This window comes from Tupaia chinensis, unplaced genomic scaffold (assembly GCF_000334495.1).
Source record: "Tupaia chinensis unplaced genomic scaffold, TupChi_1.0 Scaffold000026_1, whole genome shotgun sequence".
NCBI lineage: Eukaryota > Metazoa > Chordata > Mammalia > Scandentia > Tupaiidae > Tupaia > Tupaia belangeri.
In genome coordinates, this window is record NW_006159456.1 from 158,335 (window position 1) to 174,201 (window position 15,867).

General features: G+C 42.3%; 1 protein-coding gene across 3 annotated transcripts in view; it reads left to right on the forward strand.

Annotated features, from left to right (window-relative positions):
- Positions 1–4,359: 4,359 nt before the first annotated feature.
- Positions 4,360–15,867, forward strand: part of TGFB2 (transforming growth factor beta 2) — an 89,213-nt gene continuing 77,705 nt past the window's right edge. For 2 of the 3 annotated variants that reach the window (XM_006140226.3, XM_006140228.3), the window contains exon 1: positions 4,369–4,731. In XM_006140226.3, the coding sequence (XP_006140288.1) occupies positions 4,386–4,731 (346 nt within the window). In that variant the 5' untranslated portion in view covers positions 4,369–4,385. Of the gene's footprint in view, positions 4,732–15,867 lie in introns of all 3 variants that reach the window. The other variant, XM_006140227.3, reaches the window with a different exon arrangement.

Sequence of the window (15,867 nt, forward strand, 5' to 3'; positions counted from 1 at the left end):
GGTATTTTGTAAATTCCCTGACAGATTCAAAGTGATAGAATAAGATAATGGTAGGTAACATGTAGTAATGAGCATGTACTAAACACCAGGTGCTGTTATAAGGGCTTTTAGTACCTTGTAAAATTTAATCCTTACAACAGTCTATGTTAGCCCCATTTCACCGATAAACTAGCGGAGTGTCAAGTAACTTAGGCTCACAAAGCAAGTGACAGGTATTTGAAGCCAAGAAATCTTAATGCTGTATAGTTAAATACCTGTGTACCATGAAGACTATATAGAGTCCTTAGCACATAATAAGGTCTCAATACATTTAGTGAATATTTTGCTTCTTGAATATAAATATGTGAAGGCTTTAAAAGAGTTACTTAATAGAAGAAAGGATTCATTATCATTCTGAAAGATAGCTCTTGCAATCTTGCCTGTAAAATCAAAGAACTGCTTACCTGAGAGGTGGAAAGGGGCCTCTCCTCTCCTACACTCATTTTTCTGTACTTACCCACCCCCAGATTTCACCACCCCTCTCTGTCTTTCCCTCCTGAACCTTAGGGAAATGAGGAGGAGCCTCTTTTATTTTGAAGAGGTTTTTCCTATAGGGTACAAGTGCTTGCCAGCAAGAGAGAGACAGAAACAGAAAGTGAAAAATTGCCCCCCAAGGAGGCTGACCACCCTGCAGTCCCTTCTCCATTCTCTCGGGATCTTGGGCTGGCACACACCACATGCGCCCGTTGTGAGTTTAAGCCACCGGGTCTGGGACTTGAACCACGGTCGACTACATGGGAGTTCAGCGATGTAGCCATTATGCCATCTGCTTGTCCCAAGAGGAGCCTCTTAAGAATAGGTCAGGGATCTCAAGTCTAGGGAGTAGGAAGGTAAGTAATCAATGTTAATAAGTAAGTATTGTGAAGAAAAGTGTGAAGTTTCTGTTGGGAAGGGAGGTATTTGTCAGAAGAATCATGGCTTTCGTTTATTTTCTTAGAAGTGGAGGTGAAGGACTTTCACTGCTCTATCCACACTGTAATCTGAATCCACTTAATCTGCTGTGCGTCTGTGTCTATACCTAGAAGGCAATCTCTAACTATTGAGAAATACTGGCTCGAGGACAGCTGACCCTACATTGTCAGCAGAAATTGTGACAGCAAACTCAGGTAACCAACCAAAGTGACATTTTTACTCAGTAGCCCTAAGCTGTAGTTCCTGCTCTGTGTTTTACAGTTGTAGGTATATTCACCTTTTGTTCTTTCTGTATATCTAGATTTATGCCATTGCCAGACTGAACTCACTTTGATAAAACTACCAATCCAACAGTTCTTGGTTATATTTTGCTTTGGGTATTGGGATGGTAGCTGGTTGTCTTAACTCCTTTCACATTGATTCAGTTCTGAGTTGGCCTCAAGGAAAGGATTCTGCAGATCCTGATTTATGCATGATTTTCAGAATTATTCAGGAGTGGGTTGGAACAATTCCCTTATTCCAGAGTTTTTCAATGTATGTTAATAGGGAAAAAGATTCCATGATCATGGGCATTCAGGAAGTGCTGAGTTAAAAGAGTTAAAATGTCTTATGTTGGATTCTCAGAGCCTTTAACTTGATAACGGGGATCCTGAATCTGTGAGTGATCAATAGAGGTACTCCCTATCTATCAAACTTATTTAATCATAGAATCCTGTTTGTCAGAACATATTCTGGGACCAGTGTTGGTTAGACATGTACAGTGGGTAAGAACATGGACGCTGGATCCAATGGATCGCAAACTCCAGCTCTATCACTTACTGTGGGCTTGAACTGTATTGCAGTCTCTTCACCTGCAATATATTACCTACTTTATATGATTATTATGAAGATTAAATGACCATATAAAATCACTATATCACATATATAGTCATATATATATATATATATATGTATATGTGACTTCAAAAAGTTCATGAAAAACATGGAATTAAAATACAACTTAACTTTGATACAAAAATTTTTAGACTCATGTAGTTTTTTCATGATATGCATTTTCCATAAACTTTCTGAATCAGGGAATAACCTAGGGGCCTTGAGTTTGGGGCAGAAGTCAACAGTTTCCAGTTTTAAATCATCTGTCTAGCCATACTGACTAGAGTCATACTGCAATAAAAATGTTAACTTTGAGTAACTAAAAGTAAAATAAAAGGGAAAATTGCACAGTGGCAAGAATTATTCTGTATCCATCTAATTTGGACTAGGGTGAAATAGAAAATGTCAAGTTATGAGTAGTGTGTAACAGAGGGCATCAAAATCTTGAAATTCCAGCTTGCCAGATGTATGCTATGAAAAGAGTGAAGTTGGCTGATAATGTCGTTTATGAAGAAGGTGAAGGAAAGCCATATGAGAAGTGCTTAGGCAGCAATTTAAGATCAGCGTTTATTCATCCAAAATGGTAAAGCAAACAAATATACCATAGGAGAGGTAAAAAAGAATGTGTCTGTTTTCCAGCAGTTCACAGTCAAACAGGAGTAGACTGTAAGAAAACAAACAAAATAATAAGCTCTAGGAGAGCAACCTGCCATGTAATTCCTGAAAGGTAGGACATGAATCCTGAATGGAAGTCATGTCTTCAGGGCTGGCCTGGCACGAGTAAACAGGTGCTCCTTGACGTGCGTGTGTGTTTGTGTGCGTGTGTGTACATAACAATACAGAAAGACTCCCATTCTGGAGCTAGTGATTCAATTTAGACACTGCGAGTGAGCCACTCCAAGTTTAAAAAAAAAAAAAAAGAAAGAAAGAAAAGAAAAAACGGGAGGCTTGATAGCTTGTCCTTCAACAGACCTGTCCTAAAGGACTATAGAAAGTAAATACCGTAAATCACTGTTGGCCAGGCGCACACTCCACCTCCTCCCTCCCTTCCCCACAGCCCTCCCGGTTTCCACACCCCCTTCAACGGTTCTGGGAGAGTTCGTGGTCTAGAAGAGGACTTCTGACTGTAATCCTAGCACGTCACTTTGTTGAAGGCAAACACGTGGTTCAGAGAGAACGTATAAATCTCTCCTCCCGGCAAGATCGTGATGTTATCTGCTGGCAACAGTAGGTTGCTCTGAGGGGAGCTCCACAGCTCCCGACAAGAGAAAGAGCTAGAGAGGGAGGGAGACAGAGCCAGCGAGCAGAGCAAGAGCAGTAGTGGAAGAGGCACGGGGACAGGGATGGAGAACATTTGGATGATGGTCTAGGGAGTCGTCTAGAACGAACTGAGGGGGCTGCTGGACTGCAGAAAGAAGGTGACAAGTGTCTACCTACCCTAAGAGAGTCCAAGCGGGAGAGAAAGCAAGAGAGTTTGGGAAAGGATAGAGTCCAAGGGGTCTCCTATGCAAGCCTCAGGGATAAACCTCTAGCCAGTGCGACCCAGGGGCTGCAGTTGGGATCCGCAGGGGGTGAGGGCGGTGGTGGCGGGCGGCTGATCGTCTGTTGCCGGGTTGGCCTTTGGAGCGAGAGAAGAAGGAGGAGCAGGAGAAGGAGGGAGCTGGAGACTGGACGAATTTGCAAGCGGCGGCAGCGGCGGCGGCAGCAGCAGCAACGTGGAGTCACCGAGCGGGTCCGCGCTCGCGGGCCGGGGTGTAGGCCACAGCACGCCGATCCCGGAGTAGGATCCTCGCAGCCTCAGCAGCCTCGGTGGCCGGGGCAGCACCCTACTGAGTCCCGAGTGCCGTGCTAAGCGCACCCGCCTCCCTGCGCCGCGCCGGGCTCGTTCCTTGCGCGCGCACGCACACACACGCATACACACACACACGCACACACACACACACACACACACGTGTGCGCTCCTCTGCTCCGGAGCTGCTGCCGCTCCTGCTCTCAGCGTCGCAGTAGAAGGCAGGGCCGAACCGCTCCTTCTTTAAATATATAAATTACAGCCCGGGTCAGCCTTTGAGACCCCCCCTTCCAGCGCTCCCGGCACCCCTCCCGTCAGTTCGCCAGCTGCCAGCCCCGGGACCTTTTCATCTCTTCTCTTTTGGCTGGAGGAGCCGAGTTCAGATCCGCCACTGCGCACCCGAGGCTGACACACTGAACTCCATTTCCTACTCTTAAATTTATTTCTGCTTAATAGCTACTCGTTTCTTTTTACCCCCATCTCGTCGCTCCAAGAATTTTTTTTTTTCTTACTCTCCAAAGTCAGGGTTCCCTCTGCCCGTCCCATATTAGTATTTCCACTTTTGGAACTATTTGTCTTTTCTTTTTCAAGGAATTCAAGCAAGATACTTTTTTTTTCTGTTGGGCATTGACTCTTGATTGTTTGCAAAAGTTTCGCATTAAAAAACAAACAAACAACTCTAGCTGATCTATACTTTGAAAATTGTTGGTTTCTTCTTTTTCTTCGTCTTTTTTTTTTTTAAGAAAAAACTTTTTTTTCCATTTTTAAAAAAATGCACTACTGTGTGCTGAGCGCTTTTCTGATCCTGCATCTGGTCACGGTCGCGCTCAGCCTGTCTACCTGCAGCACGCTCGATATGGACCAGTTCATGCGTAAGAGGATCGAGGCGATCCGCGGGCAGATCCTGAGCAAGCTGAAGCTCACCAGCCCCCCAGAAGACTATCCTGAGCCCGAGGAAGTCCCCCCGGAGGTGATTTCCATCTACAACAGCACCAGGGACTTGCTCCAGGAGAAGGCGAGCCGGAGGGCGGCCGCCTGCGAGCGTGAGAGAAGCGACGAGGAGTACTACGCCAAGGAGGTTTACAAAATAGACATGCCGTCTTTCATCTCCTCTGAAAGTAAGTACTATTTTTCGCTTCCATCCCCCGAGGTTCAGCACTGCCCGGAGCTCTTAAAACCGCGGCAGCCCCGGGGATCACCCTTCCCACTCCCGGACCCCGTTCGCTCTTTTCCTCTTCTGTCCTTCGGCCCATCCACCTCCTTTCCAGTTGTGTGACTGAGACCGTCAGGCTCTAAAACGTCAACTTTCGACTTTATTTTTTCCATCTCTCCCTTCCCCCAGCGCCTCCGTCCTTTGTAATACGTTATTCTCTTTTTCTCTTCCCTGAAATTCTTTTCCTCGGTAACCAGCCAGGAGTCAGCCCTCCTCTGCCAAAGAGTTAATCTGGTAAATCTTGGTTAGGTTTTTTTTTTTTCCCCGGCTTCTCTTGGCCCGGAGCGCGCTGAACTGGTGCACCAAGAGTTAAAAGAAAAGTGGCTGATAACTAGCCTCTCCGGAAGGCGCCCCCTTTCCGTGCTGAACTATCAGCTGGTTCTCCAAGCCTTCTCTATTGTCTCCAACTCCCCTCAAAATGTCATCATCGCCAAGACAAAACCTGAATTGGAGACCCCAGAAAAAAGCCTACCTGGAGACCCCCATCCTGCTCGATGTATCTGTTGCCATCGCTAGGTGTTTGCATTCCCCAGAGGCAAAAACTCTTAACCCGGTTCACCTGGAGTGGTAGCAAGGAAAACTTCGTTTCTGTGTGTAAAAGGTTTTACTCAACGTTGTTTTTGAGAACTCACCCAGATCTGCCTTCTTAAAATCGCCTTCTTAAAGTTTGCTTAAAATAGCAGATAATTTTTCTTACTGGTTTATTGTTGATCTTTTTCAACCCTGAGATGTGCTCCTGCCATTCCATAGGCAGTCTCTGGTTACTTCAGTGTATTTCCAAATCTTAGAGTGGAAGTCAAATGATTATTTTTTCTTTTTCTTTTTCTTTCTTTTTTTTTTTTTTCTGGTTTCTCTGAAAACAGTGTCCTGGAGACCAGCTAGCTTACAGTAGCAATGGGAGTGAAATGATTTATCGTGGAGTTCTTTGGGGGGAAGGGAAGAGGATAATTGTAGACTTATTTCAGAGTTCTTTTTAAAAAAGAAAAAGAAAAGAAATAAGAAGCATCCAGTGATTAATGAGGGTTGAGAGGGTTAAATACCAGGAAGAAGAAGAAAAAGAAAAAAAACCTTCAACATTCGAGTATTCCAAATCCTAAGTCATAAACTTCTCATTGGTTCCCCTTTTCTCTCCTCCCTTTTCTGTGCGCTATATAGTTGCTGGATGCCTTTGCAAAGTCTCGGTATCTTGCCTAAATAGATAATACAGCCATCTTGGTAATTTTATCCAGTGGTTCTAATTGCAGGGTGGTGCTCTTCTTTTTTAATATTTATTTTTAGTTTGACAGGTCCCAGCTATGTGACTTGCCATGTCTTGTACTTGATGGTCTCAGAATGTCAGCCCATGCCTCTCACTCCAGTTTTTCTAGCCACCTTTCTTTTGCTGCAGTTTCTCCTCTTCTTGTTCCATAGCAGAACAGATGCAGGCAATCTGGGCAGGCAGAATGATTTTATTATTGTAATTATGGCACTATCCACAGCACTGGTGATAAATATGCTCCACCCTGGTTATTCCCCTGGGGAAGTAAAGCTTTCTACCTGGGGTGGAGCCAAAGAGATATTAGGAAAGAAAATTTACTGTAATTAGCCCAAACCCATTGAGATAGTGCAAGGACTTGAGTCAGTGTGCTTTCTCTAGCACGTGCATCAGTCCGCTGGCACTTGGGCAGACAGGCAGGTATGTTATGTAGCACTCGAATAATTGATCCTTTAACGTTTACATGCAAAAGTTCTCGTAAGCTGCTAGGACTTTCATAACATAGAGAGGAGGATCTCACTAATGTATAGGTGTGGAGAGAGCAAGTTACCCAAAAGCACATTAATTTTTTGTTCTCTCAAGCATACTTCAGCTCAAAGAGCTGAGAAGTCCAGCTCAGTGTCATGGTCAACAAATTGGAAAAAAAAAAAATTCAGATTATCAGGAAGATTTCAGAGTAGGGCATCTAAGGTCAGTGTGGGGATTCACCTCTCCATTCTATTCCCAGCTGCCAAATAAATGAAAACCTCTGATAAGTTTAGGAGAAAAAAAGTACAGGCTTAAAGTAGCCTGTCTTCCATCTGGAAGTTTGGGAGCAGAAAGACCTATGAATAGCAGATTCAATACCACTGTGCAAGAACTGTGCATAATTTTATAGAAAGTAGGTTAACTGATTTTCCAGCACTTTCTAGTTATACTGGAATAGAGCGAACCTTTCCAAAAAAAAGGAAGAAAGAAAAAAAAAGTCACTCCACCGTACTTTTAAAAAGCAAATTGAAAGGACGTCATTGGCTTATAGACCAGGCTTCCTCTTTAGGACTTTGCAGCCTAACTTGTAACTCTGGCTGTCACTTCAGTGGCTGCGGGGAGGGAGTGTGCCGGACATTTCTTGCAGTGATTTTGGGGAGGGTCATAAGCCCCAGAGATGAAGGCATGGGAAAGATCACTGGTTCATTTTTTTACCACCAACTTATTAGTGTTCAGGGAGTGACTTCAGCTCAAGTATTACAAATATGCTCTAATTATACTCCACGAGCTATATATCATTACAGATTGCTGATAGCCCTTTGTGAGACATTCTATAAAGTTCAGACTAAATATTTTTAGCAATGTAGAGATTGAAGAGTAAAAATATAAGAGATATTGTATATGCCCCCAGGCGTATTTTGTCTTAAATATTGTACTTGGCCAAGTGTACTATATAAATACGGTAAATATGAATAGAACTGGCCAGGTGCCAATCTCCTAGGATGAATTTTAGTCAAGAATGTATTTACGGGATATAAATAATACTATGTCAACATTTAAAGAAGGAGGTCTGATTAGTTTTGAATGTATTCATATTGATCTTCTCACATGCTGTTAGTTTAAGGCTCAAAGTGGAGTTATGCTAAGGTTTACTGATAGCTGGCCCAGTGGGAATTAGTGGACTTCTAGTGGTTTGACAATCCACTTGAAGTTCAAAGCATATCTATTCAAAAGACACTGCCCAAGGTTTTTTGAAATTTAGAGTGATTTCATTAAATTCAAGAAGAATCCAAATAATTGACTGTAACATCTGTTAGAGGATTGGTCAATCAAAACAAGGAAGAGATAGAAAGTTTTCTTTTCTTTCTTTTTTCTCACTTTTTCATTATAACAAACCAGGCCTCTGTTTTGGTTCTAACCCTGGTGATTTCGTACTCTTCTCCCTCCTCGCCCCCTGCTGGAACATTTGAGGCATTTTTGGTTGTCATGACTGGGAGCTGAGGGTCCTGTAGGCATTTAGTGGCTAGAAGTCAGTTCTAACTACCTTGTGGACAGCTCCTCCCACACAGATTCCATATATCAAGAAATTATCGAGCCCCAAATGTCAACAATGCCTATGCTGAAAAGTCCCAGTACCTCTGGTAGCCCAGTGTTTGAGTAATTAAATTTTGATAACTGTACTATTTTAAAAGTAATAACCAAAATAAAATATCTTTGTGGTCAAAGGATATTAAAATGAAAGCATTTAATAGGAAGATGACCCAGAAAGTTATCTAAATTAGAGTATAAATTAGACCATTTTGCATGGCGTAGACTTTATCATTGTGATCCTAGAGCACCCAAATCAACTTCCCATTCATTTCACCTAGCGAATGATGTCGATCCACATCAGTAGCTCCAGAACAGAGAAAAAGTAAGTGAGGAATCATCTTGGATTTTCCTTGCAAGGATAATAAGCAGTTTGTGTTACTAAAGAGTGGAATCTTTAAGCCAGGCAAACGAAGGAAGTAAATACCCTATTGGCTTATTCTGTGATATTGAATAGGATAAAGTAAAATCCACAGACTGAAAAATCACAATGAGATGTTCTCTGTAATTGTTTCACATGAATGTTAAACATTTAGTATTAGACAATCTCTTTTTCTATTTCTCCTGTAATTTTCCAAGTGAAAACTGGAATTTAGAATGAATACCAATGACACTATGGTTTCAGAGAATGTGACTTAGCATTCTATTCCTGAGCATGTGCTTCTGTATACAAATTGTGAGTCTATTGATTGGCCAATTGCCCAGTGAAGGAAAATATTAGCACTTAATGAAACATAGAAGTATTTTTGCTTTATTTTAGTTTTTAAGATTAGCTCTGTATGTATGTGTGTATGTGTGTGTATAAGAGACAGAGAGTCAGAAAGATACATTTTAAAGACAGACTTAAACCCCTTGACATCCAGATTGATTGAGTTATTAATATGCAATAGGCCAAACTTTAATTCCTTCTTTTGATTGCATCATTGCTTGCACTAACCCTAGTGCTTAATTGTGGTTACATTTAAGTTAGGCCACATTCTCTCCTTATTCAGGATTTCCTCTTCTTTACTTTTCCAAGACTAGAAAAAAAAAAATCTTCAAATAAACTGTTTATAACTCAAGCAGCTGAATTGTCTTCATTGCCAATTGGAGCCAGCTGGCTTTATGTCTCCCTTCAGACCCCTCCTGGTAGAGGCTGGGTGTTGCCAAGCTTGAGGGGTAAGAGGGTGGTTATCACTTAACCTCCCAGCTGGAAAGTGGAAGTGGGAGCCCTCTGTGTCTCCACAGCGACCCCTGTGGTCTACTCAAGGGGCTGCACTTTTTGAATTAGGACTTCTCCCTGGTGAGAAGACGCTGATGTAAACTAGTCCTCAGCGTCTTTCATATAAAGGTATGAAAGAGTGACAGATCGTTTTTCCTAGAGGAAACTGAGATGTGAAAAAAGGGCTAATGACTCACTGTTGAACTCACATCAAATCTGGGTTAGGACTGAGGAGGTCACTGACTCCTAGGCAGTCTTCGCCCAGAGATTACAACACACTTCAGGCTGCATTTTCAGAGCATTTGAAAAAGCAGAGTAGAGGAGCCTGGCTCTCAGAGAGGTGAGCAGGCTGAATGCTGAGGATAGGAATCTGGCCTCACTTCCTCCTCACCGCCACTCCTACCCCCTTTATAGGTTCAGGAGTTAGGTGAGCAGCAAGTGAGAAACTGTAGAGAAGGGCTCTGAAAATAGCCCTTTCAGCTATCTTAATGTAGCATTTCCGGTACTGACGAGGTCCTGGAGAGAGGATTTGGATTTGCCAGATGTGCTTGCTCTGCTTAGGCAGCCCTTCTGCTTGAGGGTGTATTCTACTTTGCAGCCTCTGAACAGCTTAATGAAATGTGGCTCTGGCCGAGATAAACAAATGTTTCCATTGTCATTTTGAAAGCATGTGGTGTGCTTTTCTTTTCTTTTCTTTTTTTTAATTCTCTAAACAAAGATAGTTTCTAACCTATAAATTCAATGTTCTCTAGGTATTTTATTTTGAATTTAATAATATGTTAGGGATTCTTTGATGGGTTTGTTTAGAACGAAAAGTTTGCTTCTGTCATTTGTTTAGGAAAAGTGTGCATCAGGCTACAACCGCAGCTGCTTTTGGTTGTTGTTTGTTTTGCTTCTGACCTCTGATATCTCAAAGTGGGTGTTTATGGCACTGCCCTCCTAACACCACCTTGCTTCCTCGGTTGGCTTGTTGGCCTTATCCTGAATAAAACACTTCCTTGATTTCTTCCTTACAGTCTCTGCGTTGCCTTCTGCCCTCCACAATAATGGACTGTCTGCGTTTATTATGGTCGAATGCTCACATAACTCACATAACTTTCCCCCATTTGCTACTTGGCTAAGTTAGTGGGAAACAGCAGCCCCTTCACTTACCAAGGCCTCAATTTCTTCACTTAGATAGGTGAAAATAACACCTTCCCAAGGCTGTGATGGATGGACAATGGTGTGTGTGTGAAGAAGGATCTACCAGCTACTTTGGCACTTAATAGGTCTTTTGTGCATGGCAGCTATTATTCCTTGAATCTCACAAACATGACTTTCAAATGTATCATTGTTGGGACCAGTAGATGGTATAATGGCTACATCGCTGGACTCCTACATAGTTGACTGTCATTATTGTCCCAAACCTGGTGGCTTCAAACTCACACTGGGGGGCATGCATGCCCAAAGTCCTGAGAAGAGAATGTGGAGAAGAGATTGCAGTGTGGCCATCCCCCCTCGGGGTGATTTCTCGCTTTCTGGCTCACACACGCCCTATAGTAAAAATCTCTTTAAAAAAGTAAGAAAGATCTACTGTTGTTTTATATGCCATTAGGAAATATCATTCCAGGGTTAGCAGGTGGCATAGATGTTAAGATGCTGGATTCTACATGGCTGCCTTCGTGGTTCGAGTTCCAGACCCATCTTAAGAGAAGATTGGAGGAGAAGAAATTGTGGCATGGCCAACCCTTGGTGGTGGTGGTGGTGATTTCTCATTTTCTCTCTCTGATGAGAACATGTGCCCTATAGCACAAAAAGAAAAAGAAAAAGAAAAAACAAAATAACATTCCAGTTAACTCTAAGACATCATTGATTTTAAGAAAGGATCTGGATTTAAGAAATACTGAGATATTGTTCAAAATGATGCCACTTCCATTAGCCTGGGATGTCTTTGGACCTTCCTTTCATTCTTTGCTTTTTAAGTTCCACTCAGTGGATCTATTTCCCTTGCTCATTCACATTGTTCTTTAGGTGGTCTTTTCCACTTATGAGCAGGGGTGGGGTGGCCCTGGGAACAGAGAATGACAGGGCTGGCAATCTGCCATGCCTGGTAGTATTTAGTCTTCATAGGAAAAGGCCCTGAGAGTATGGGGTTAGGTTCAATTTTCAATGATATGATCTTTCGGGATCTCCTTCTCTGTGCTCAGCCTCTCCTTTCCCTAAATTTCTGCATGATAACTACACTTAGGCTACCTCACTCTCTTTGCCTCTATCCAGGTGGGCCATTTATTTCATGCCTCTGGCCTTTGTTTATGCTATTACTTCCTCTATCTTTTAACATCTTTAAAAGTCCTTCTAGGCTTAGTCAGATGCCACCTGCCGATTTTCCTCCTCATATTTAATTGGCTATCTCTCTGCACTCTCACTACTTTAATGTTTATCTCTGCTTCTTCTCTTTTGCTCTTGGTAAGATCTAGCTCTTTCTGACCTGTCTTCTTCATTGGTTTGTAAACTTCATCAGAACAAGAACTGAGACGTACTTATCTTTATAGGACCTAGCATGTTGCATTTGCTCAATAAATATTTGAGAAATGAATGTGCATTCTCTTCAGAGAGTAACATCAAACCACGGGATGAAGGATCCGTGAGTTCAAGGAGACCTAGAGAGAGGAAATCGCCTCACCTTTGCTATCAGGAAAATGTGCGGGATGGCTTATGTCATCATGCTGAGGGCAACACCGGGCTTCTCATAACCATGCATTTCCTGTTTCCGGTTTTTCAGGTAATAATGGAAATGATGGTGATGACAGTGATGAAAGTTAACCTTTATTGGGTACTTGCTATGTGCCAAGCATAGCTTTAAATATCTCATATGTGTGCATTCTCACAAGCAACCCTATGAGGTCAGTACTCATATTTTCCTTTTAACATCTGAGAATAGGAATTTAGCTCTTTATTTTTATTTTATTTTGCCATAGGGCCTATGTGCTTGCCAGAGAGAGAGGAAAACTGAGAAATCAGCTCTCAGGAGGGATACTCACACAATCCCTTCTCCATTCTGCTCCTGGGACTTTGTGCACATATGCACTCATGCCTAGTGTGATTTTCAAGCCACCATGTCCAGAAGTTGAACCACAGTTTGCCATTTGGGAGTCCAGCACCTTAACTACCATGCTACCTGCTGGCCCTGATATTTCTTTCTTTTTAAGTTGTTTAAATTTATTTTTTTCTGAGAGAGATACATTAGGATCCTAATGCTACAATCCACCTCTACCTTCAGCCAGTCCCAGATTAAGGGCAATGAGTACTTAGGAAGGTCCTCATATGTGAATCTGGAATTTCCCATGTGAGTCAGCCTCACAGAGTGTCCGTCTAATCCTAGATACAGCTCTCAGTGATATTGAAATAAGGCTTTTGGTCACCATAGATCATACAGGCACTAGTACAGAGCACAGGGAATGGAGAACATGACTTTTCTTGCTCTCTTGAAAAATAACATAGTCCAGCTATGATAGAATGGTGACTCTTCTACCAGCAATCACATTCACAAGCTCTGAATTCCTTCTGTGGGAAAGGAAATATACCTCTGAAGTCTTGTACACCATCCTGGGTCTTTTTTTTTTTTCTTGCCTCTAACACATTCAACTTGTATCTCTGCTCTTGGTTGATATAAAATTTGTAACTTACCAAGATCTTAATCTTGGTCTTTAACTGCAACCATCTTCTTTGCAAAAAATTTGATAAATTGAGTGATAGGGCATTTCTCTTGTCTCTTTCAGAGAATTGATTTATTTGGAAAGGCAGGATGGTGTCATACAATGAGACTTTGGAGCCAGATAGATCCAATAAATAAGGAAAGAATAAATAAAAAAAGAGTGGCACTAAGGAAATCTCAGAGGTTGAAAAAGAAGCAGTAGCATCAAAGACAAGAAATCTCACTGTAGGCCTATGGGAGTTGTTAAAAAGTGCCCCTGTCAGGGCTAGTAGATGACATGATGGTTAAAGCACTAGATTCCAATATGGTCAACCATAGTTCAAATCCCAGACCTGGCAGCTTGAAAATCATGCCAGGCCCATGTACATGCATGCCAAAAATTCCAGAGGAGAATGGAGGAGAAGGGATTATGGCATGGCCATGCCCCCGAGGAGTGATTTTTCATTTTTCCTCTTTCTGTGTCTGTCTCTCTCTGGCGAGTGAACATACCTGGACTTGGTGGCTTGAACCCACGCCAGACGCATGTGCATGTGTGCCCAAGATCCCAAGAGGAGAATGGAGGAGAAGGGATTGTGGGTGGCCATCTCCCCTGGGGAGTGATTTCTCACTTTTTGTCTCTCTGTTTCTGGTGAGTGCACGTAATCTTTAGCAAAAACCTCTTAAAAAAAAAAAAAAAGGGGGCATTATTTTCCTATTTCGATATGCTTTTAAGAAAGAAGTATTGGACCAGCAGGTGCATAGAGGTTAAGGCAGCTGGATCTCACATGGCCGACTGCATAGTTTGAGCCCCAGCCATGGTGGCTTCATAAACATGCTGGGCATATGTGCATGTGTACCCAAAATCCTGAGAGAATGGAGGAGAAGAAATTATGGTGTGGCCATCTTCCATTGAGGGGGATTTCTTCCTTTCTCTCTCTCTCTCTTCCTCTGTTTTTCTCTGGTGGGTGTATGGGCCCTATTAGTAAAATAAAATAAAATAGATAAATAAAATAAAATACAATAAAAAAGAAAGAAGTATCATTCCAGTAAACTCTAAAGTACCATTGATTATGAGAAAGTCAGGATTTTAGAGATATTAAAATGTGGAAAAGGTGGAGACTAAAATCGCATAAATCCCTGTGAATGCAGAATAGCGCTCTGTGCACACAGTGTGTATGTGCATGCACTACACTGGAGTGCTATACTACAAGATGGTGTGGGGGTCAAGGCACTGAACTCCCCTCGTGGTTCAAGTTCTAGACCTGATGGCTTGAAACTCAACGCCAGGTGCATGTGAGTACGTGCCCTACATACTGAGAGGAGACTGGAGGAGAGGAGATTGCGCCATGGCCATCCTCTCTGGGAGTGATTTCTCGCTTTCTTTCTCTCTGTCTTTCCAGCAAGCACACACGCCCTATATAAAAAGTCTCTTCAAAATATCAATCAATCAATCAATCGACCAAGCAATAAAAATAAATGAAAAGGCTTTCACTGGGCTAGCAGGTGGCATAGTGGTTAAGGTGCTGGATTCCCACGTGGCCAATAATGGCTCCGGTTCTGAACTTGGCAGCTTGAAACTCAAACTGAACACTTGTGTGTGCCTGCCCCAAATCTCAGAGAACGGAGAAGGGATTGTGGTATGGCCATTCCTCCTAGGGGGGTGCTTTCCTACTTTCCCTCTCACTATCTTTCTATGGCAAAACATTAAAAAAAGAAACAAAAAGCTTTCACTTTCAATGGAATGACATTAGGGAACTGAAGTCTCAAAGAGGAAACTGGTTGAGATGAAGTTGAAGGACCAGTCAGGAGTCACTGTAAAGGATTTGAGGAATACAAATGAAACTTGGATGGTGATATCAGGAAAAGCCACACCAAGACCTTGGGTAGTTGTTACCAGTGCAGGATGTTCCCCCAGTGAGTTAGTATCCTGGTGTGATCCAGTAACACCACTTCACTGGTGTGAGAAAACACCCCATCCAAGAGCAATGAATTGAGTTTACGGGATTTAGTGTCGATTAGAAGGAGGGAAAGCCTCATGGTACTAGGATAGCAATCCTCTGTGGACCAGGCCCAGCCCTTCGTTTTCTCCAATGAGCACTTGGATTTGTTACTGCCTGATAAGTCGGAAATGTTTGGCTTCACTGTTCCTTTAACCACAATGACTTGAGAAACTTAAAGCGAATGGAAAATGCTTTCTGGATGTTGTGAAGCCCAAGCCTTCTGAAAATAGTTTGGATGCATTTCCAACCCTTAGCAGGCAGCTGTTCACTCTCACACTAGCTTGTCTCTGCACAGGAGAAAGGCCCTGTCCCCTGGGGTTGTCCTACCTACCCGCCTGTTGTTAATTATACACCAGGTTATTCCTGCAGAAGAGGCACAGTGTTTCCAAATGAAAATTCTCTGAGAATAAGACTGCACTTTTGGAGTTGTATTTGTTTCAAGAATTTTTGTAGCATCTTCCTGATCTCATGAAAGAAAAAAAAAAAAAAAAACAACTGTGACCTTGGCTGTGTTCATTTGGCTTTTCCCTGTCTGACCCACACCACGCTGACAAATACCATATCTGCCTTGACAAGCAAGTTTGCAAATAAATATTCATTCATAACTTTAGGCTGTTGTAAGAGTCCTTCTTTGTTACTTCATCTTGTGAACAAGTATGCAAAGTTTGTTTTGAGATAGACGCTGAAATGACCACAAGTCCGCTGGTCCTTGCAAATCTCTGTATCTGAAAGAGATTACTGTGTCCTTTTGAGCAGATTTTAAGAACACCAAAATACTTATTATTGCCAAAACTTAAATGGGAATTTTCTGGGAAATATAATTTAATTTTCAAGTTTTGGATTCATTTCAGTATTAG